General features: G+C 45.1%; 1 protein-coding gene across 1 annotated transcript in view; it reads right to left on the reverse strand.

Annotated features, from left to right (window-relative positions):
- Window positions 1–24,149, reverse strand: part of KRBOX4 (KRAB box domain containing 4) — a 60,001-nt gene that overhangs the window by 35,635 nt on the left and 217 nt on the right. Inside the window, 2 exon segments of the mRNA XM_056107358.1 lie at window positions 5,238–5,285; window positions 5,288–5,357. Of these exon segments, the coding sequence (XP_055963333.1) occupies window positions 5,238–5,285; window positions 5,288–5,357 (118 nt within the window).

Genomic DNA, 24,149 nt, shown 5'->3' on the forward strand with positions numbered 1-24,149 from the left:
ATGGCATACCCAATATGCCAAATACCAGTAACAATGATGGGTCTCATTTTCCTAACCCTGAAAGAGCCTTGAATATGACACTTTTTAAAAAATCTCAGGGCTAGGATGAAGGAGATGTTACTGGGACCTGCTCGAGGCAATCGACGAACAACAGTATGGTTGTGATCGTGATCGTGACCCTGGGAGCCCAAAAACATACAACAAGAAAGTCATCTGCAAGTCTATGTTCATTGACTCACTAAACACTATAGCCAGAATCTGGAAAAAACTGAGTGTCCAAGAACAGACAACTGGGTAAAGAAACTATGGTACATCTACACAATGGAATACTACACAGCCAGAAAGGGGTTGGGGGAAGTGAAGTTATGAAATCACTAATAAAAGGATAGACATGAAGAGTTTCATGCTGAGTGAAATGATTTAGAAGGAGAAGGTCAGACATAGAATGACTGCACTCATTTGTGGAATATAAAAAACATTGCATGAGATTAGTATCCAAGGACAGAAAAAAAAGGGCCAGGAGAACTGGTGCATGGTTAGAATCTTGCCACAAGTATGTGGGGGGTATAGACAGTTAGGATTGAGAAGGGATCACTATGACAATAATAGTTGGGAACAATAACTCTGGACAATAACTGAGTGCTGAAACTAGGTAAAGGGTTATGCATGAGAACCTTTAAATATCTGTGTTGCAAGCCATAATGCCAAAAAAGAGAGACATAGATAAAGCAAAGAAAAGTCCCAGCCACAGAAGCAGGAGGTGGGGAAGGTGGAAGGAAACTAGGGGCATTGGTGGTGGGACTGTGGACTGGTGAAGAGACAGGTGTTAGAACATTGTGTGACTGAAACCCAAACAACCTTGTTACTGTGTATCTCACTATGATTCAGTTAAAAGATAAATAAGTTTAAAAATTAAAAAATCAAATTTTCTTCTAAAAAGAAAGAAAAGGTTCATGTTTCTGGAGGGACAATGCTTTCACAGGGAGAGGCAGCAGGAGGCAGCAGAGGTATTAGGGATAACTAAGATTATTTGGACACCTCAGGGCACAATGACTTGTGAGAGGTATAGAGGCTGTGATTTAGGATATAGTCAGGCAGATATAGATGAGATATTCCTCTAGACGCTGAGGACCAGATTTCCACAGCTAAAGCCTAGGAAAGCAGAAAGACTCCAGCAATGATGATGAGCAGCCAGCAAGTAAAGGCCAAAGAGCCTGGAAAAGGTGTTAGAAGCTCTGCTCCCTACTGATGGAGACAACTGAGAATGATGCAGCTGGGTAGGGACTGACAAAATAGTCTGACAACAAAACACACGAAGCAGGTACACGGAGTTGGAGTTTGGGCAAGAGGGTGGTTGTGGGTTGTGGAACTTATTAAGGATTTCATGAGTTCACCTATGTCCTCTTTATTGTCTCGGGTCACCTCTACACCTTGCTTTGGGTATCCATCTAGAGCTCCTGTTCAATCCATACTGAGGTCCATCAATTCTATATGATAGAATTGGGATTGAATTTAGCAGCTGGGACTTTCCTCCAGTTTCTGATCTGGATTCAGAGCCTTCACTTAATCACTTAACTTAAGTGATTCAGGTCTCCCAAAAGGAAGGCAGCTTTTTAAAAATTTTTATTAGTGAAACACCATGAGGTACAGTTGTAGACTTACAAATTTTTGTGCTTGGTTTTCAGTTATACAATGATTGAGTACCCATCCCTCCACCGGTGCCCATTCCAAGCCTCCAATGCTCCCAGCATCCCTCCCACCCCCAACCCCCATCCCAGCCCGCCCCTGTGGCAGGGCATTCGCTTTCGTTCTCTCTCTCCTTTTGGGTGCTGTGGTTTGCAAAAGAGGTATTGAGTGGCTATCATGTTCGGTCTATAGTCTATCGTAAGGACCATACCCTGTGATTCTCAGCCTTGTAGTGCTCCAGGGGTACCAAAGCTACCCCTGGGAGTGTAGGATAACATTGGTTTGCGCTTCTTCCCTAGAGCTTGGGTTTGTTGATTGCTCCCACAATCTGTCAATTACCTTTGCCTCCTGATCAGACTCTGCTGACTTGTAAATATTGTTTTTCTCTTCTCCTTAATGTCCTTTGCATGGTTAGTTACTTCAGAGCAATTACTTTTTGTATGGACACAAGAAGACAGCTAAAAAGACAAGCCTGTAACTTGGGAGTTATTTGACTCCAGATAATATTACCTACTGGACATCTACTCTCTCAACTTAAGCTTCAGTTGCCCTTACTTCTTAGATCCCCAAAAGCAAGGTCCCGACAAGGGACTGGATGGACCAAGGGCAAGCTGTGAGCTACCCTAGCATCAAAATGGCCAAAGTGCCATAATACTTAACTATAAATTAAGAGCATGATAGTGGACAAATTCTGTCATGATCCAAAAAGTAAAAACTAGATTCAGACCCTGCTGGGGTTAGAAATGATTAATCCGGCGTGAACACTGTAGTCTGAGTCTGTGGCAAGATGTCCCCAGGAGAGTCGCCCTACAAGCCTAATTGTGTCTATTACTCTGTCCATACAGAGTGGCAAATATTACGAAGTAGAATTAAGATGCTAATTAAGTTACTGGTCTAAGGAGAGGAGAAACACCCCTTAAGTGCTATTTTGCCTTCGTGGGCTGCAGGTGGTCAGGAAGGCTTGATAAACATGTTGATTGAGCTTGGGGAAGGGAGTGGTTTGTGAGGTGTGGTTAGAGAAGAGGGGGTTGAGGTGGTGGCTGCGGGGAGAAAGGGTGACAGAGTTGTGGGCAGAGTGCTGGAGAGAGTTGGGGACGAGTTAGGAAGAGAGTTGTGAGAGTTGTGAATAGTTTGGGAGAGACCAGAGATATAATGAACGGCAACTGATCACAAGTCAGCTCGGCCCTTGGTCTTTCTTCACATCCGCCCATGACAATGGCTGTGCCAGGTGGGGAAGTGGCTCGAGAACACCGAACGTGGGCAGCGAAAGAGAGGCGCCCAGAGAACCTACAAATATCCATTAATGTGTGATCACTCATAGCGTAACCTAAAATAAAGGTGTATACATGGAAATATTAAGAATCAAATTCAGGGCCTTGTACATATGAAGTAAGTACTCCAAACTATCTTTCCAGACCTGGAGGCTATTTTTTTTATGAAAAAAATTTTTTAATAGTGAGACATCATGAGGTACAGTTGCAGACTTACACATTTTTGTGCTTGGGTTTCAATTATACAATGATCAAATACCCATCCCTCCACTGGTGCCCATTTCCTGCCACCACGGATCCCAGTATCCCTCCCACCCCCCATCCCCCCCATCCCACCCTGCCTCTGTGGCAGGGCATTCCCTTTTATTCTCTCTCTCTTATTGGGTGTTGTGGTTTGCAAAAGAGGCAATGGATGACAATCATGTTTAGTCTATAGTCTACTTTCCGCATGCTTCTCCCATCCTGGGAGGATCCTCCCAACACCTTTATTTGGTGTTCCCTTCTTTATCTGAGCTCCCTTTTCCCCTAGTATGTGTGGTTGGCCTTCAAGCATAGAGTAAAATTCCTGGTACTAATCTCGGCCATTCTTGGGTGTTAGTCTCCTATTTTGTTACTTTATGTTCCCAGATGAATGCAATCTTTCTATGTCTATCCCTTTCTTTCTGAGTCATTTCTCTTAACATGATACTTTCCATGTAGTACCACTTTTACGTATATTTCGTGCCTTCGTTTTTTCTAATAGCTACATAGTACTCCATTGTGTAAATGTACCAAAGTTTCTTTAACCAGTCATCTGTTCTCTGGCACTCAGGTTTTTTCCAGATTCTGGCTAGTGTAAAGAGTGCTACAATAAACAGACAATTGCAGATGTCACTTCAACTATACTTTTTTGCCTCTCTGGGATATATTCCCAGGAGTGGTATTGCTGGATCAAATGGGAGCTAAATTTCTAATTTTTTGAGAATCGTCTATACTGTTTTCCAAAAGGGCTGAACCAGTCGGCATTCCCACCAACAGTGAAGGAGTGTCCCTTTCTCACCACATCCGTGCCAGCACAGGTTGCTTTTCTTCTTGTGGATATGGGCCAGTCTCTGTGGTGTTAAGTGATATCTCATTGTGGTCTTGATCTTCATCTCCCTGATGATTAATGATGTGGAGCATTTTCTCATGTGCATTTTATGGAGGCTATTTTTTATTTAAACGTTTTTGATGACACTTATAGATCTATCTGTGACTTCTACTGAGCCTGTTACTTGACCAATATCCAAACCCGCAGTTACCAAATTGTTCCCTCCTTTTCTGCATCCCCTCTGAAGTAGATTTTTGGCCTGTTGGCTTTGTTTTGTTTTTGTTAACAGTGCTAGGGATCAAACCAAGGGCCTCACACATGTAAGGCAGTTGCTCTACCATTTACCGACATCCCGAGATCTTCTGAAAGAGTTGGGAAGCAGAACATACAGGTCTTCTACTACACCACAGCAGAGATACCTCTGCTTTGATGTAGTTAAAGTGACTAGAAACATATGCATTGCAGAAGCAGCCAAGAATAGTACCATGACTAGGTGCTTGCCTTTTATGTGGCAAACCAGGTTCCATTCCCACACCATATATGGTCCCCCAAGCCTTCCAGAAGTGATCCCTGAGCACAAAGCCAGGAGTATGCCTTGAGAACCACTGGATATAGCCCCCAAACCCAAAAAGGAAGTCCCCAGCTAGTCTTTTTCTCTCCCCCTCCTTATCCTTCTGCCCTCTTCCTCCTACACTCATCTACACCCAGACAAACTGCAGAATCAGGTAAGGCTCAAACACCCAGACAGCACAGGAGTCTCACCGACATGCATGTGTCTTTGGCTAGAGGCTAGGTAAAACTAGAACAACAGGGAACTCTAGGGTATAGTCTAACAAAGCATATAGCAAGGGACAAGATGAAGGATGTCATCACTGTATCACTGTCATCCCGTTGTTCGTCAATTTACTCAAGTGGGTGCCAGTAACGTCTCTATTCGTCCCAGTCCTGAGAATTTAACAGTCTATCCTTACTCGTTTTTCCCAATGATTGGAGGCTCTTTCAGGGTCAGGGGAATGAGACTCATTATAGTTACTGGTTTTGGCATATCAAATACGACATGGGTATCTTGCCAGGCTCTGCCATGGGGGCGAGTTACTCTCAGTAGCTTGCCAGGCTCTCAGAGAGGGACAGAGAAATCGAACCCGGTTCGGCCATGTACAAGGCAAATACCCTACCCGCTGTGCTATCGCTTCAACCCTCTATTCCCGTACCATAGTTCTCTCGAGTTGTCTCTAGCATGACATCCCTGTAGATGTTCTCTGAGCCAAATTCAATTGCTGCCATTCCTCCAAGGTAAACCCCATGAACACATCCCTGAAGGTCAATGGTTCCTGCAACAAGCAGCAAGTTCCTCAGGAGGATATCTAGGGATATCAAGGAGATAACCAGGGGATGAGGATCAACTTAGAGAAGCCACATCCAGATACTCCTCTAAGCTTCTCCAAAATCTTTCACAGATAATAAAGATTTTATTTTTTTAATCTTTGCCATCACCTAAGGTAACTCTGTAATCAGAGGACAATAAGCCACACAGCATCAAGTCACTTGCCCTGCTTCACACCACTAGGTACTAGGGAGTAAAATCCATATGGTCTACTTTCTGTATTTTATTGTTTTTGTTTTGTTTCTGTGTCACAGCCAGCTATCCCTGGGGCTTTATCCTGTCTCTGTACTCAAGCATCACTCCTGTCAGTGCTCTAGGGACCATATGCAGTGCTGGGGATCAATTCTAGACTGGCTACATGCAGGATAAGCTCCTTACATGCTATGTTAGCTTTCTAGCTCCTGTAGCCACATTTTATGTTTTCATTTTTTTGTTGTTTGGGGCCACATCCGGCAGTGCTCAGTGCTTTCTCCTGGCTCTGCTTTCAAGAATCACACCTGTTGGGGCTCAGTGAACAATGCCTGGAAATGGAATTCGGGTGTGCAATATGCAAGGCAAGTGCACTAATATCTCTCTAGCCCCAATTTCTAACATGTAAGAGCTTTAGGCTAATAGAGGGAGAAAAAAACACTTACAAACTTATTTGAAAGGAAAGCTTACTTTATGGTTGAGGGTTATTTTATGGGGGATGAGGAGAGTTAATCTACTTAGATTAACGACCAAGAAGGCTGAAAGGTAGATTAGGTCTAGAACTCAACTCCTCAATCATGAACCTCACCTAACCAATCAGGAGATAGAAATAGGAAGAGAAACTGTGTAGCCTGGTAAGAAAATTAAGGTTAAAAAAGCAGGAATCTTCAGTACTTCACATAAAAGATATATGTAGAGACTAGGAAAACAAAACAAGAATAAACAAATGAAACTACATTATATTGAAAGATTTTACACAGGCCATTTTACAGCACACAGCAGCAAAGAAAATTGGCTGGCAGGCTCCACAACTCCTGGAGAATTCTCCGGGCACCATACTAAGCTGATATCACCGGGAAGTCCCAGATGGCATAGGTGCTGTCTGCCCGCCTTCTCCAGATGGAATCCAGGTGACCATAGCATGGCTCCAGTATGTGGGTACGAGGACTATTTTCCGAATCGCATGGGGACTGCTCCAGTTCCCAGGAAACCTCTGATCCCGGAAGTCATGCCCACAACCCGCCCCCAGCGCCATCTTACAGCACACAGCAGCAAAGAAAACTGGCTGGCAGGCTCCACAACTCCCGGATAATTCTCCGGGCCCCATACTGAGCAAAATATAATACCCAACCAAAATGCATCTGGACTGTGCATTTAACTATGGTGCTATAGGAGGGTAGGGGTGTCTGTCCCTCCGCCTGTCCCCCCTTGCTGCAGTGGCATGATGGCCTGCATCTTTTAGAGCCTAATGAACAGCCAGGTATGAGACTGCATTGACGAGGCACATGGGGCCTCGTGGGATGGGGGGTGGAATCGGCCCTGCTTCCTGCCATGACAATGCTCCGGGTTGTCACCCTCAAATGCCTCCTCTGGCTTCTGAACGACCATGATCCCAGAGGCACACAAACCAATCTTGTAACCCAGGGGCTTTTGGCAGTGATCCCTCTGGTTTTATTACTAAAATATCAGAAATCCAAATTCACGTGGCCTCTGTTGTGGCCACACGACATCATATGCTTTTTATAATTAGCAATAGAAAACAATTATCTAATGATGTCTTTTTGGCAGGTATGAGTCTTTTTGGCAGGTTTTGGGGAAAATTCCAAATAATAATGTTGGGTCTTTTGTAGTAATATTGAATGTGATCAAGAGAGAGAGAGAGAGAGAGAGAGAGAGAGAGAGAGAGAGAGAATAAAGTGGAAATCTGCCGCCACAGAGGTGAGGGGGGGTATACTGGAGTTCTTGGTGGTGGAAAATGTGCACGGGTGAAGGGATGGGTGTTTGATCATGGTATGACTGACCGAGACTTGAACTGAAAGGCTTTGTGACTGTTCTCATGGTGATTCAATAAATAAATAAATGGTTTTACACAGTAAAATAAACTACCGCCAAAACAAAAACGCCACTGAGCAATTGGGAGAAGATATTTGCACATCATACATCTCATACAACAAGCGAATATTCAAAATATATAGGGAACTCAAACAAATCTACAACAAAATAAAACGCAACAAAAAATGAGGAAAAGACACAAATAAACACTTCTCCAAATAAGACATAAAGATGGCTCATAGACTTATAACAAATATTTAGCATAACTTAAACTAGTAAATACAAATCAAAATCACAAGATAACACCTCACATCCATGAGAATTGCCTACACCACAAAGACTGAAAACAAGCGTTGGGGAGTGTGCAGAGAAGAAACTCTGTGACACTCAGTGGAAATACAAATTGGTTAAGCTGCTCTGGGAAAAGGTATGAAGAGTTTACTTAAAAGGTAGAATTGGTGCTGGAGCAATAATACAGCAGGTAGGGCATTTGCTTTCCATGTGTCCGACCCGGGTTCAATCCTCAGCATCCCATATGGTCCTCTGAGCACCGCCAGGAGTAACTCCTGAGTGCAGAGCCAGGAGGAACTCCTGAGCATTGTCAGGTGTAACCCAAAAAAAGCAAAAAAAGTAAGATGGGCAACAGAAGAGAGATAATTCAGTGCATGTTTTGCATGTAGGAAGCTCAAGTTCCAAATTTGGCACCACATGGTCCCCCAAGATCACCAGAATCAACTCGTGAACAAAAAGCTAGGAGTAGGCTCTCTGCTGCTTGGTGAGGCTCAAAAGTTACAAAAAAATAAAATAAAATGGGCATTTCATATGATTCAGCAGTAGTACTCCTAGGTGCTAATCTAAAGGATCAGAAACACTATTCCAAAAGGATACTTGCATGCTCATGTTCATAGCAGCATTATTCGCAGTAGAGAAAATGTGAATCAACCTAAACGCCCACAAACAGATGACAGGATAAAGAAGCTGTGCTGGACTAGAGCCACGGTACAATGGTTAAGGGGTTTGCTTTGCATGCAGCAAATCCGGATTCAATCCTTGGCACTATGTGGTCACCCCTAGCACCCCCAGAACCAACTCCAGTAGAGGCAAAAGTAGCCACTGAGCACTGCTGGATGTGGCAATGCTCACACTTCCTCTCTAGACCCCCTCCCCCAAAAACCTCTCATATGTTTACATAATGAAATACTGCTCTGTCGTTAAAAATGATTAAACCGTGCCTTTTAGAATAGATTGAACTTGATATGATTATGCTAAGTGAAACAAGGAAGTAACAGACTACTAACAAATGGTTTCACTCATAAGTATAATATAAAGAACTGAAACAAATTACCTGAAGAAAAACAACAAAACAAATTCCTATACTTGGTGAAGCTCTCAGTGGCTAGCAGAGGTAAAGGGCAGGAGGGGTAAGAGATCATGAGTCTTTTTGGTGGTGATATGGCATTTATAAATCACCCAAACTCCACAATGTTGTAAACTAATGATAAGTCAGTGGTGGAAAAGTTAAAGCAAAGATGTTTGACCTTGTCACCCACAAACAAGAATTCACTTTTCTAAGTACCTAAGTTATTAAGAGACCAAGAACGAATCTGTCTGTTCTCTGGATTCTTTGCCCATAGCCTTATCTAATCATTTTTTTTGTATTTGTTAGTTTGTGGGTCACAACCTGTGGTGCACAGGGGCTACTTCCAGTTTGGTGCTCAGGGTCACTCCTGGTGGTGTTGGTGTGGGGACAGATCATATGTGGTGCAGGGGTCGAATCCAGGCCTCCAGCATGCAAAGCATTAGCTATCCCTGTGAAGTTATCTCTCTGGCCCCAAACTAAAAGATGGTCACAATTCTAGGAGACATGGTTTTTATCTGGACCACTGTAATTCTAGTAGGTCATATTTGCACCAACTGGCTCTTCTTAGCAGAAGATTGAAGATAGAAAGACAGTGATAGGCATATATTACCAGCAAAAGTTGTTCTCAGAATCATCCATAAGCCCAAACTCCTTCCACCCCACATGTTAAAGTGCCAAGAATTAAAGCATTTGCTTAGAAGCTCAAAGCTGCTATTTATATCAGTATTTCTTGTAATATATGAGTCCCAAATTTCCAGGAGCCTGGCAAATGGCATGCCCAGTTTTAAGAATTACAGCGGTCCAGATAAAAACAATATGGTCTCCTACTAGCTATTTAGTGCTATCATTACAAATGCAGTTTGTTTGCCAACCAGGGATCATTTTAATGATAAATAAAAACACCTGCTACTCCACTACTAATTGGATTGCCAATGACACAAAAATAAAAATGGGATAACTCAGATCATATTCCCTTGCACAGAAACAGATTTATTATCACTATATGCAGTATTTTATTTCAGTGATTACAATGATGAAAGTATTAAAACTACTAATATCCTAAACTTGCAATATTAGACTGTATTTAATAATAAAACTATTCAAGCCATTGGAGAAAAGACGTCAATAGGATAATATGGCTAAGTGGTATAGTGGAGGGAAATAACATGCACACATAAACTGGATTAGTTCTGAGCCAACCCAGATGGGAGTAGGTTTCGTGCCTTGGCCTGTTCCCCCAACGGCCCAGTGGCCACCTTAATCCTCCAGAGGCCACTGGACAATCAGGTTTGGCCCTGCAGTGACAAGACAAGTGGGGCTTCACGAGATGGGGGTGGAGCCAGTCCTTTCCTCCCCACCCCAATGAGACCCCAAGTGACCGCCCACGAACAGCCTCTCTGGCTCCTGATCAAGCTGCTTAACGGCCATGTTCCCAGAGACGCAGAAACAAATCTCGAAACCCAGCGGCTTTTGGCAGAAATGCGTCCAGACCTGCAGTAGTTCACTGTTGCCAGGTCACCCCAGGGGGAGAGGGTGCTGTCCCTCTTCCTGCTCCCCCTAAGCAGCTCGGTGGCTGCCATCCTCCAGAGAGGCCATTGGACATTCAGGTTTGCGCCATCAGTGATGAGACACATGGGGCCTCATAGAATAGGGGTAGAGCCAGCCTTTTCCTCCACACTCCAAGGAGACCCCGAGTCACCACACATGAACAACCTTTCTGGCTCCAGATCAAGTCCAGAGACTCAGGAACAAATCTCAGAACCCAGCATGTTTTGGCAGAAATCCCTACAGATTTAAGTGTTAAAATTTCAGAATTTCAAAATCTCACAGCCACTACTGCAGCCATGAGACATCATATGTTATTCATAACCGGCAAAAAAACCCCAAATTGTCTATTGTTGCATTTTCAGCAGATCTGAGTGTTTGGGTAAAATCTCAAATAATAATGGTGGGTCTGGTGTCAAAATATTGAATGTAATCAAAGTCGAGAGATATTAATATGGAAATCATCTACCCCACAGGTACGGGGAGGGTGTGGGATAGGGGTACACTGGGGTTTTTGGTGGTGGAGAATGGGCACTCGCGAAGGTACGGGTTTTTCATTGTATGACCGAGACTTAGACCCAAAAGCTTTATAACTGCTCTCACGGTGATTCAATAAATAAAATTATAAAAAATGAAAGAAAGTAAGGTGGACTTCATGCCCAATTCAATCAGCTAATCAGTGACTGAATAAATGAAGGTACACCTAATCACTTAATCACTTAACTTCCCGTTAGCCATCGATTTGCTCGAGCGGGCGCCAGTAACATCTCCATTTGTCCCTGTCGCGTGCTAGTGTAGCCCATTGGCATCTGTTCGCTCTGGGAACATGAAGAGCCTCAAACCGATCATTCATGATCTTCACGAACAAGTCTGACCATCAGGTAGGTGGGCGGCCACGTGGTCTTTTGACATCCCGTGGAATCCAGTCAGTAACAGCTCTAGTCCAGCGGTCATCTTTAAATCTCATTAAGTGACCAGCCCATCTGATTTTTGACACCTTGGCAAATGAGACAGCGTCCCTGATTCTTGATCATCGACGGATGTCGGAACTCCGGATTTTTTCTCTCATTTGAGTGAAACGTGATATTCCAAGCATAGCTCTTTCTATTCTTCTTTGGGAGACCTGAATAGCATTCTCATCCTGTTTGCGTAGGGCCCAGGTCTCTGAGGCATATGTTAATGCAGGAAGAACAGTGTAATCAAAGAGATGTGCCCGGAGCCAGAGGTTCTTCGTCCTCTTAGCTATTTCTTTGACGTTCTTGAAGGCGTTCCAAGCCGCTCTCTTCCTCCTGCACAGCTCGGGTGCCAGGTCATTTGTCATGTTGACTTCTCGATCTAGGTACACATAGCTGTTGCATTCAGAGATGGTCGTTCCGTTGAGAGCGAATGGGGCATCAGGAATGAGGCTGTTTCTCATAAACATTGTCTTCGTAAGATTCAGCTGTAGTCCTACCTTTCCACACTCACGGTCAAAGTCGGCCAGCATTTGTGCCGCTTGGCTGATGTTTGGTGTTATTAAAACAATGTCATCAGCAAAGCGGAGGTGGTGTAATTGCCGACCATCTATCTTCACTCCCATTCCTTCCCATTCCAGTCCTCGCATGATGTTCTTGAGGGTGGCACTGAAGAGTTTTGGTGAAATGGTATCACCCTGCCGAACCCCTCTCCTGACATCAACAATCACTTCTTTGTAGAATGGTGAGATCCTGGTAGTGAATCCGCAATACAGCTCACGGAGAATCTTGATGTATTGGGCTTGAATGCCCAATTCAATCAGCTAATCAGTGACTGAATAAATAAAGGTACACCTAATAAAATAAATAAATAAACTGGATTAGTTGTATCTCACTCAGATACAGAGACTATAACACCAAGCTCCCGGAAGAGAACAAAGCAGAGTCTCCTACCCCTGTGCCTGACTGTCCTCACCAGGGCCCTAAAGCTGAAGACTTCCGGGACCCAGGCAAAGCCATGCTGAGACCACTCTCCACACTCTTGAATGAGCCTGATACATGAAGGAACCAGCAGAGGAACCCATGTGTGCAGGACCCGGGGCTGAGATCTCCAAACCTGCTCGGTTCGGGACTGTGCCTTCCAGTAGCTAGACAGTTACATCCACCAACTGCCGTGTAACCCTATCAAGAGCCAGGATCCAGAGACTATAACAACAAGCTTCCATAAGCTTGTGTTATAAGGCCACGTGACTTCTTATTCTCTAGTTCTCACTCTCAGAGAAACCAGCAGGCTACTGAAAGTATCATACCAGCACATATGCCTGAATAGGAACACCTGTAAAGTTTATTTGTGTTTTCAAGCTACAAGTAATATCCCACCCACATGGCAGAACCTGGCAAGCTATCCGTGGTGTAATCTATATGCCAAATCCAGTAAATACAATGGGTCTTATTCCCCTGACCCTGAATACGGCAGCATTGAGAAGGATGTGAAAGGAGAGGCTGATAAAATCTCAAGGCTGAACTAGGCTGCCAAAAGGAAGAAATACAAAAATGACTGTACTTCCAATGCACGTACGCTGGCATCTGATACATCCATCGAGGACTTGATGGTACAAACACGAAAGATCAAGTACAACATCATTGGTCTGACCGAGACGAGAAGGAATCAATCACATCACGCTGTTTTCGACACTGAAGAAATGTTCCTTGGAACATGCGACAAAAGAGGCGTTGGTGGTGTCGGTGTCCTTGTCAACACGAACTTAGCCATGAGCATTGATTCATTTGAATGACTAACAACCCAAATCAGATGATTACACTTGAATAGATGTGGCTCACTGCTGGCAGTTTCTATCTTCATTGTCTACGCACCAACATCCAATTATGGTGAAGGAGAAATTGAGAAGTTCTACGTGGAGCTGGAGAAGTTCTCTAAAGAAGACCTCACCTTCAACAAGGTCATTATTGGTGATTTTAATGCCAAGATAGGACCGAGGAGATCAGCCGAAGAACTCCACATCGGGACACATGGCCTATAATGGAACGAACAGGATGAGAGACTGAGTTCATCATGTCCACCAAGACCATCCTTGGTAACTCACAGGTCCAGAAGGCTGAATCTAAACGTTGGACATGGGAGTCTTCCAGTGCATGGTTCCACAAAGAAATTGACCACATCATATTCAATTGACGGTTTTGCCTGACTGATGTCGCTGTTCTCCCAAAGTTCCAAATGGGATCGGACCACTGTCTCCTTCGTGCAAAATTCTACTTCACAGAGTGGGGAGAAAGGAATGCAAAGTATAAGAAGAGAACTCCCAGAACGACCGCCAACTGGGAGCTCTTTGGCACTATTACAGAAACATGCGAAGATGCTGTCATTGACAACATTGACGTGGAATACGATCGACTGGTACAGCACATCCATGATTGTGTGAGGAACGCCGAGAGAGATAAACACAAAAAAATGCTTGTCTTCGAAATCTCTTGAGCTTATTTGCCAACGTGGCTTGGTGCATGACTCAGGCAATCGCAAGCAAATGTCCAAGCTCGCAAAGCAGTGCAGAGAAGCGATCAAGGAAGACCTCAAAGATAGAAGATCAGCAGTGCGGGTAAATGCGGCAGAAGCCAGGAAAAGCATTAGTAACACCTGCCTGTCCTTCACCAACTACAAGACCAAGATGACTGCCCTCCGACCTCATGATGGATCTATTACATCTTCCAGAAGGGCAATGGAGAAGATTATCCATGACTTCTACTCAGGTCTCTTTAATTGCCACGCCCACTTGCCCACATACCAAATTCCACAGAATGGATATGTCGTTCCCAAAGTTCTCCCTTTCGAAATCCGACACGCTATTTTGTCGGTAAAAAAAGTGAACATCACCTGGCCCAGACAAGGTCAGACCTGAACACCTGAAGAACCTGCCGCCAGTATTCATCAATACACTGGCTCGGCTCTTCACACACGACCTGTTTGAATGCAAGGTTTCGTCTTAATGGAAATCCAGCAGGACTGTACTACTGTACAAGAAGGGAATAACCATGACATTGGCAACTATCGCCTGATCTGACTGTGGTCCATTGTCTACAAGCTTTTCACACGAGTCATCCTGAATAGTATTGGGAGAACACTAGATGTAGGACAAGCATGCTAGCAGGAAGGGTTCCAAAAAGGATTCAGCACCACTGACCATATCCACATGATAAGCAAGCTTATTGAGGTTTCTCATGAGTTCACAATGCCCCTCTGTCTAACGTTCATTGATTTAAAGAAGGCCTATGATTCTGTTGAGATGGAAGGGGTAATCGGAGGCCTAGCCAATCAGGGCATTCAAACTCAATACATCAGGATCCTCCATGAGCTGTATTATGGATTCACTACCAGGATCTCAACATTCTACAAAGAAGTGATCATCGATTTCAAGAGAGGGCTTCTGCAGTGTGATACTATTTTACCGAAACTCTTCAGTGCCACCCTCAATAATGTCAAGCGACGACTGGAATGGGAAGGAATGGGAGTTAAGATAGATGGTTGGCAACTACACCACCTCTGCTTTGCTGATGACATCGTTCTAATAACACCAAACATCAGCCAACTGGCACAAATGTTAACTAAATTCGACCGTTAGTGTGGAAAGGTCGGATTACAGCTGAATCTCACAAAGACAATGTTCCAATGTTCATGAGAAACAGTCTTGTTCCTGACATTCCATTCATTTTCAATGGAACAACCATCTCCGAATGCAACAGTTATTGTGTACCTAGGTCGAGAAATCAACATGACGAATGACCTGGCACCTGAGTTGTGCAGGAGGAAGAGAGCTGCTTGGAACACCTTCAAGAACGTCGAAGAAATAACTAAGAGAACGAAGAACCTCCAGCTCCGAGCACATCTCTTCAATTCCACTGTTCTTCCTGCATTAACAAACGCCTCAGAGACCTGGGCCCTATTAAAACAGAATGAAAACACTATTCAGGTCTCTCAAAGAGGAATAGAAAGAGCAAAGCTTGAGTATCACACTTCACTCAAATGGGATAAAGAACCCGGAGTTCCGATCTCCGTCAATACTCAAGAATCAGGGACACTGTCTCGTTTGCCAAGGCATCGAAAATCAGATGGACTGGACACATAATGAGATTTAGAGACGACCACTGGACTAGAGCCAGTACCGACTAGATTCCACGGGACATCAAAAGATAGCATGGCCACCCACCTACGAGTTGGTCAGACTTCTTCGTCAAGACCCTTAATGATCGGTTTGAGGCACTTCGTGTTCCTAGAATGAACAGATATCATTGGGTTACGCTAGCACGCAACAGGGATGAATGGAGACGTTACTGGCTCCTGTTCGAGCAAATCTATGAGTAACGGGATATCAAGTGATCAAGTTGTATCATTCTTCACTTGATCACTTGACATCCCGTACTCATTGATTTGCTCGAGCAGGCGCCAGTAACGTCTCCATTCATCCCTGTCATGTACTAATGTAGCCCAATGGCACCTTCTCATTCTAGGAAGAGGAAGAGCCTCAAACCGATCATGCAGGGTCTTAACAAAGAAGTCTGACCATCTCGTAGGTGGGCGGCCACATGATCTTTTGACGTCCCGGGGAATCCAATCGGTAATGACTCTAGTCCAGCGGTCATCTCCAAATCTCATTATGTGTCCACCCATCTGATTTTTGCCGCCTTGGTGAACAAGACAGAGTCCGTGATTCTTGACCGTTGACGAAGGTCGGAACTCTGGTTTCATTCTCTCATTTGAGTGAAACATGATAATCCAAGAATAGCTCTTTCAATTCCTCTTTTAGAGACCAGAATAGCGTTCTCATCCTGCTATCTTAGGGCCCAGGTCTCTGAGGCATATATTAATGCAGGAAGAATAGTGGAATCTAAGAAATGTGCCCAGAGCCAGAGGTCCTTTTTCCTTTTAGCTATTTCTTTGACATTCTGAAGGTGTTCCAAGACGCTCTCTTCCTCCTGCACAACTAAGGTGCCAGGTTATTTATCATGTTGACTTCTCGACCTAGGTACACATAACTGTTGCATTGGGAGATGTTCGTCCCTTTGAGAGTGACTGGAATGTCAAGAACAAGACCATTTCTCATAAACATTGTCTCTGTTAGATTCAACTGTAGTCCGACCTTTCCACACTCATGCTCAAAGTCGGCTAGCGTTTGTGCCACTTGGCTGATGTTTGGTGTTTATTAGAACGATGTCATCAGCAAAGTGGAGGTGGTGTAGTTGCCAACCGTCTATCTTCACTCCCATTCCTTCCCATTCCAGCCATTGCATGACATTCTCGGGTGGCACCAAAGAGTTTCGGTGAAATGGTATCACCCTGCCAAACCCTTCTCTTGAGGTCAATGATCACCTCTCTGTAGAATGGTGAGATCTGATAGTGAATCCACAATACAGCTCACGGAGTATCCTGATGTATTGTTTTTGATCGCCCTGTTTGGCTAGGACTTTGATGACCACTTCCGTCTCAATAGAATCAAAGGCCTTCTTTAAATCAATGAACGTTAGACAGAGGGGCGCATCGTGAACTCCTGAGAAACCTCAATGAGCTTAGTTATCATGTGGATATGGTCGATTGTGCTAAATCCTTTTAGAAAACCAGCTTCCTCACATGGTTGTCCTTCATCTAGTGATCTGCCAATATTATTCAGGATGACGTGAGTGAACAGCTTGTAGACGATGGACAACAGGCAGATCGGGAGATAGTTGTCAATGTTGTGGATGTTCCCTTCTTGTACAGTCCTGCTGGATTTCCATTAAGACGAAACCTTGCATTCAAACAGGTAGTGTGTGAAGAACTGAGCCAGTGTATTGATGAGTACTGACGGCAGGTTCTTCAGGTGTTCAGGTTTGACCTTGTCTGGGCCAGGTGCTGTTCACTTTTTTACTGACAAAATGGCGTTTCGGATTTCGAAAGGGAGAACTTTGGGAATGACATATCCATGCTGCGGAATTTGGTATGTGGGCAGGTGGACGTGGTTATCAAAGAGATCCGAGTAGAAGTCATGGATAATCATCTCCATTGCCCTTCTGGAAGATGTGATAGATCCATCAGGCCATCGGAGGGAAGTCATCTGTCTTATAGTTGGCGAAGGACAGGCGGGCATTGCGAATGTTTTTCCCAGCTTCTGCTGCATCTGCCAGCACTACTGTTCTTCTCTCTTTGAGGTCTTCCTTGATCGCTTCTCTGGACTGCTTTGCAAGCTCGGACGTTCGCTTGTGGTTGCCTGAGTCTTGCGCCAAGCCATCTTAGTGAATGAGCTCAAGAGTTTTCGAAGACAGTCGTCTTTTTGTGGCTGTCTCTCTCTCGGCGTTCCTTGCACAATCATGGAGGTGCTGAACCAGTTGATTGTATTCCTCGTTAATGTTGTCAGTGACGGCATCTTCACATGCTTCTGCAATAGTGCCAATGAGCTCCCAGTTGGTAGTTGTTTTGGGAGTTCTCTTCTTAAACTTTGCATTCCCTTCTCTCCCCCTCCCACACAAAAAAGTAGAATTTTCCACGAAGGAGACAGTGGTCCAATCCTTTTGGAATTTTGGGATAACAGCAACATGAGTCAGGCAAAACCATTGATTGAATATGATGTGGTCAATTTCATTGTGGAACCATTCCCCCAGAGACTCCCATGTCCAACATTTAGATTTGGCTTTCTTTAACTCTGAGTTACCATGGATGGTCTTGGTCGATATGATGAACTCAGACAGTTTCTCACCCTGTTTGTTCCATTTTAGGCCAGGGGAACCAATGTGGAATTCTTCGGCTGATCTTCTCGATCCTATTTTGGCATTAAAATCACAAACAATCATCTTGTAGAAGGTGAGATCTTCTTTAGAGAATTTCTCCAGCTCCATGTAGAACTTCTCAATTTCTCCTTCATCATAATTGGATGCTGGTGCGTAGACAACGAAGATAGAAACTGCCGGCAGTAAGCCACATCTATTTAAGTGTAATTGTCTGATTCGGGTTGTTAGGCATTTGAATGAATCAATGTTTATGCCAGCACCTCCACTACCCAGCTGCAGATGCCCTCCAGGACGCTTTCTGGGACTCAGGTCGGGACTCACGCATGAGTGATGCCCCAGAGAGCCAGGGAAGCAGAACTCTGTGACATCGGACTCCAGGGTCAAAGGACCCGGGAGCAGAGATCCTCTGCCTGCTCCTAGCAGCCCAGCAGACCTCCTTTACCTCCATTAGCTCCACTACCCAGCTGTAGAAGCCCTCCAGGACGCTTTCTGGACCATGCGGCCACAACGCGGATGCCCTCCAGGACGCTTTCTGGATCGTGCAGCCGCAACTCACCCGCCCGATATATCATAAAACACTACAAAATTACAGCACCATATTTGAATGCGTTGAAATGTGGTTTGAAGTATGGGAACACCTGTAAGGGTGATTAGAGGCGGTCCTAAACGCCTCTATCCCACTCGGAGAGCCTGGCAAGCTACCAAGAATGTCCCGCCCACATGGCAGAGCCTGGCAAGCTATCCGTGTTGTATTCGATATGCCAAAACCAGTAAATACAATGGGTCCCATTCTCCTGACCCTGAATGAGCCACCAATATGGCAGCGTTAAGAAGGATGAGGAAGGAGAGGCTCATAAAATCTCAGGGCCGACCTAGGCTGCCAAAACGAAGAAGTACAATAATGACTGTCTGTACTTTCAATGCACGTATGCAGGCATCAGATGCATCCATTGAGGTCCTGATGGTGCAAGCGCAAAAGATCAAGTATGACATCATTGGTCTGACTGAGACGAGAAGGCGTCAATCACGTCACGCCGTTTTTGACACTGTGAAAGAACTGTTCCTCGGAACATGCGACAAAAGAGGTGTCAGTGGTGTCAGTGTCCTTGTCAACACGAACATGGCCGTATCATTCTAAACTCCCAAATAAGCTACAGTTGGAATAAAGAGTTAAATTAAAAAAAGATGACCAGAAAATTAAGAGCTAATTTTTTTCTTTTTCATTCATTTTTAAATTCTATTAAAGCACCATGATTTACAAAGTAATTCGTAGTTGAGTTTTAGACATACAATATTGCAGCACCAATCCCAACACCAGCATCAATTTCCCTCCACCAATATTCCCAGGTTCCCTCCATAATCCCTACAGTGCTTGCGCCCCTGCTGTGGTCCCCCTTACATTTCTTCTCATCTGTCTTTTCTTCCCTACCCCTCTACTCTTTGTTTCTTTCTCCTCACTATATTGTTTGTTTTCTTGTAATTGTATCACTGTGAGATGCATAGTTACAAAACTGTTCAGGATCAGGTTCAGTCATACAGTATTCTACCACCCATCCCTCCACTAGTGTATATTTCCCACCACCAACACTGCCAAGTATCTTTCCCGCCACCCCTAACAACGAAACCCCCTGCCAGCTTGTCTCTTTGATAGGCACTTTTCTTCTTTCTATCTCTCTCTACTTCTGGGCATTATGGTTTGCAATTCAGATACCAAGGCCATCATGCTTGGTCCTTTACCCACTTTCAGCATGCATCTCCCATCCAGAGAGATGACTTCCAACCATCTTTGTCATAGAGGTCCTTCTCTATCCTAACTTGACTCCTCCCCAACACTTGAGGCAGGCTTCCATACGTGGACCAATCCTCCTGGCTTTTGTTTCTACTATCACGGTCACGGTCCTCCCATTATTCATCGATTTGCTCGAGTGGGCCCAGTAACGTCTCCATCATGAGACTTGTTGTTACTGTGTTTGGCATACCGAATACATCAAGGGTAGCTTGCCAGACTCTGCTGTGCAGGCGAGATACTCTCGGTAGCTTGCCAGGCTCTCCGAGAGGGGCGGAGGAATCGAACTCGGGTCGGCCATGTTGTCTGTGTGCAAGGCAAACGCCCTACCACTGTGCTATCACTCCAGCCCTTGTTTCTACTGTAGTTGGGTATTAGTCCTATACTATGTATTTTTATATCCTACAAATGAGGGCAATCAATGTCTGTCCCTCACCATCTAACTCATTTCACAAAGCATGATACTCCACATGTCTATCCATTTATAAGCGAATTTTATGATTTCATTTTGCCTAGTGTATCTGTAGTATACCACTGTGTATATGTACCAGTTTCTTTATCCAGTGGTTTGTTCACAGCATTTGGGATTTTTCCAGATTCTGGCAACTATGAACAGTGCTGCAGTGAATATAGAAGTGTAGATGCCTTTTCTGCTAAGCAGTTTTGCACCCCCAGAGTATATTCCTAGAAGTGGTATTGCTAGGTCAGATGGAAGCTCAATTTCTAGGTTTTGAGGAGTGTCCGTATTGTTTTCCCAAAGGGCTGGACCAGTTGTCATTTCCACCAACAATGAATGAGGGCCTCTTTCTTTTTTTTTAGTGTAGGAGTACTGCTATTTATTCAGCCACTGATTACTGATTGAATTGGGCATGAACTCCACCTTACTTTTTTTCATTTTTTATAATTTTATTTATTGAATCACCGTGAGAGCATTTCAAAGTTTTTGGGTTTAAGTCTTGGTCATACAATGAAACACTTGTACCTTCAGGAGTGCCCATTTTCCACCACCAAAAACCCCAGTATACCCCAATCCCGAACTTCCTCCCTACCTGTGGGGCAGATAATTTCCAAATCACTATCTCTCTACTTTGATTACATTCAATATTTTGACACCAGACCCAACATTATTATTTGGGATTTTACCCCAACACTCAGATCTGCTGAAAATTTAACACTAGACAATTTGTTTTCAATTGCTGGTTATGAATAACATATAGTGTTGCATGGCTTCAGTAGTGGCCATGCAATTTTGGAATTCCAAAGTTTTAACAATTAAATCTGGAGGGATTTCTGCCAGAACCTCCTGGGTTCTGAGATTTGTTGCTGAGTCTCTGGGATCATGGCCATTAAGCAGCTTGATCAGGAACCAGAAAGGCCGTTAATGGGTGGCGACTCGGGGTCTCGTTGAGTTGGGGAGGAAAGGGCCGGCTCCACCCCTATCCCGTGAGGCCCCACGTGTTTCGTCACTGAGGGCCCAAACCTGACTGCCCAATGGCCTCTGGAAGATGGTGGCCACTGAGTCGCCTAGAGGGAGCAGGCGGAGGGATAACACCCTTTCCCACCTGGGGCAGCCTAGCGACAGTAACCTACTGCAGGGTCCGGATGCATTTCTGCCAAAAGCTACTGGGTTCCGAGATTTGTCTCTGAGTCTCTGGGATCATGGCAAATTAAGCAGCTTGATCAGGAACCAGAGAGGCTATTTGTGGGTGGCAACTAGGAGTCTAGTTGGGGTGGGGAGGAAAGGGCCAGCTCCACCCCCATCCCATGAGTCTCCACGTGTCTTGTCACTGCGGGCCTAAACCTGACTGTCCAGTGGCCTCTGGAGGATGGTATTCAATGGGCCGCCAGGCGGAACAGGCTAAGGCATGAAACTTGTTCCCCCCTGGGTAAGTCCACACTGGTAACCTGTTGCATGAACAGGACGCATTTCTGCCAAAAGCTGTTGGGTTCAGAGATTTGTTTCTGAGTCTCTGAAATCATGACCATTAAGTGGCTTGATCAGGAGCCAGAGAGGACTTTTGTTGGCGGTGACTTGGGATCTCATTGGAGTTGAGAGGAAAGGGCTCCACCACCATCCCATGAGGCCCCGTGTGTCTCGTCACTGCGGGCGCAAACCTGACTGTCCAATGGCCTCTGGAGGATGGCGGCAACCGACCTGCCTAGGGATATCAGTCGAAGGGACAACACCCTTTCCCCCCTGGGGTGGCCCGGCGACAGTAACCTACTGCGAGGTCCGGACACATTTCTGCCAAAAGCCGCTGGGTTTCAAGATTTCTTTCTGAGTCTCTAGGATCATGGCCATTAAATGGTTTGATCAGGAGCCAGAGAGGTTTATCGTGGGCGGCGACTTGGGGTCTTATTGGAGTGGGGAGGAAAGGGCGGGCTCCACCCCCATCCCATGAGGCGCCACATGTCTCGTCACTTTGGGCCCAAACCTGACTGTCCAGTGGCCTCTGAAAGATGATGGCCACCAGGCTGCCAGGGGGAACAGACCAAAGCACAAAACCTGTTCCCACCTGAGGTGGTCCGGAGCCAGTAACCTATTTCAGGGACCAGACGCATTTCTGCCAAAAGCCGTTCGGTTTTGAGATTTGTTTCTGAGTCTCTGGGATCATGGCCATTAAGCAGTTCAATCAGGAACCAGAGAGGCCATGTCTCCAATTATATAGCTGAGCCAGAAGTGGTTTGTGGGAGTGTCTCCCACAGACCTAACTTTTGGCCGTTTACTTTCTTATGAAACTTTACCCTAAGTTTTTGGGGTCTGGCCAAAGGCACAGCAGCAATTTTGGAGTATCTGAAATCTGAAGTTGCCATCAGGCTGCTAATGCACTCGCCTCACAGGTACAGATTGACCTGCTGGCGGCACCATTCCCCTGAGAGCCTCTTTCTTCGGGGGCCAAGGTTGATCTGAGCTTATCACCTTTAAAACATTGTATTCCCTCTTCAAGTTATTTTATTTTTTTAAATAATTTATTTATTTATTGAATCACTGTGGGAAAAGTTACAAAGCTTTCAGGTTAAGGTCTCAGTCATGCAAATATCAAACACCTTTCCCTTTACCAATACTTATTTTTTACCAAGAAGAACCCCAATAAAACCCCACCCCTCACCCCTGCCAATGCCTGCGAGGCAGATGAATTCTAGTTAACACTCTATCTGCTTTGATTAGATTCATTGTTTCAATAAAAGATGCACCACTATTATTTAGAGTTTACCCCCCCAAATCAGACATGCTGAAAAAGCATTGTGAAGTGATTCACTTTCTACAGCTGGGTTCAAGAATTAAATGTTGGTTTTGGATTTCCGCTATTTTACTAATTAACACTGGAAGTATTTCTACTGAGAGTCAGATAATCAAGAGATTGGTTTCTGTGCTCTGGGGTCGTGGCCATGCTGGAGAGCCGCTCGTGGGGGGCAACTGGTGGCCTCGGTAGGGCGTTAAAGACGAACAGGAACGCCCCCCTTTATGAGGTTTTAGTCGCCCTCACACCCCCGGCTCATACCTGATCTCCACAAGGCACCCATACGGCTGCCATCTTTCTTTGCAGAGAGGAAAGGGCAAATGGGGCAACACGCTTTCCCCTCAGAGCAGACATGATGGCCGGGATAAATGCATAGTCCGTTCACTTTTCTGCTCCAAGCTGCTGGGTTCTGCCTTAAGTCCTTGTGCTTCTGGGACTGTAGCCGTGCCGGAGAGCCGCTTGTGGGGGGCAACTGGTGACCTCGGTAGGGCGTGAAGGATGGACAGGAAAGCCCCCCTTTCCATGATGTTTTAGTCGCCCTCACACCTCCGGGTCATACCTGCTCTCAACAACGCTCCCATGCGGCCGACATCTTTCTTTCCAGAGAGGAGAGGGCAAATGGGGCAACACCCATTCCCCTACAGGGCAGACATGATGGCCTGGATTAAGGCATAGTCCGTTCACTTTTCTGCTCCAAGCTGCTGGGTTCTGCATTAAGTTCTTATGCTTCAAGGGCTGTGGCCGTGATCCAAACTTAACTGATTTTCAGGGAGAAACGTTGGGTGATTTACTTCCCATTGATCACTTTGTATATATAGACAAGTCACGCGGCCGCATAAGCGGCCATGCAATTTGAAGGGAAAGTCCTAGTTCCCGCATACTCGAGCGATGCTTGTAGAAGATACTGGTCACCGGGGTTCCATCTGGGGAAGGCGGGATGCGGCACATACCCCATCTGGGAATTCCCGGCGGTCTCGGCACTTTTTGGAACCTGGTGTCTTCTGCGGAAGTTGTGGAGCCAGCCCTCCATGTGGCCCTTCTTCTCTCTCTGCGGCTGTGT

This window comes from Sorex fumeus, unplaced genomic scaffold (genome assembly GCF_029834395.1).
Source record: "Sorex fumeus unplaced genomic scaffold, SorFum_2.1 ptg000162l, whole genome shotgun sequence".
Taxonomy (NCBI): domain Eukaryota; kingdom Metazoa; phylum Chordata; class Mammalia; order Eulipotyphla; family Soricidae; genus Sorex; species Sorex fumeus.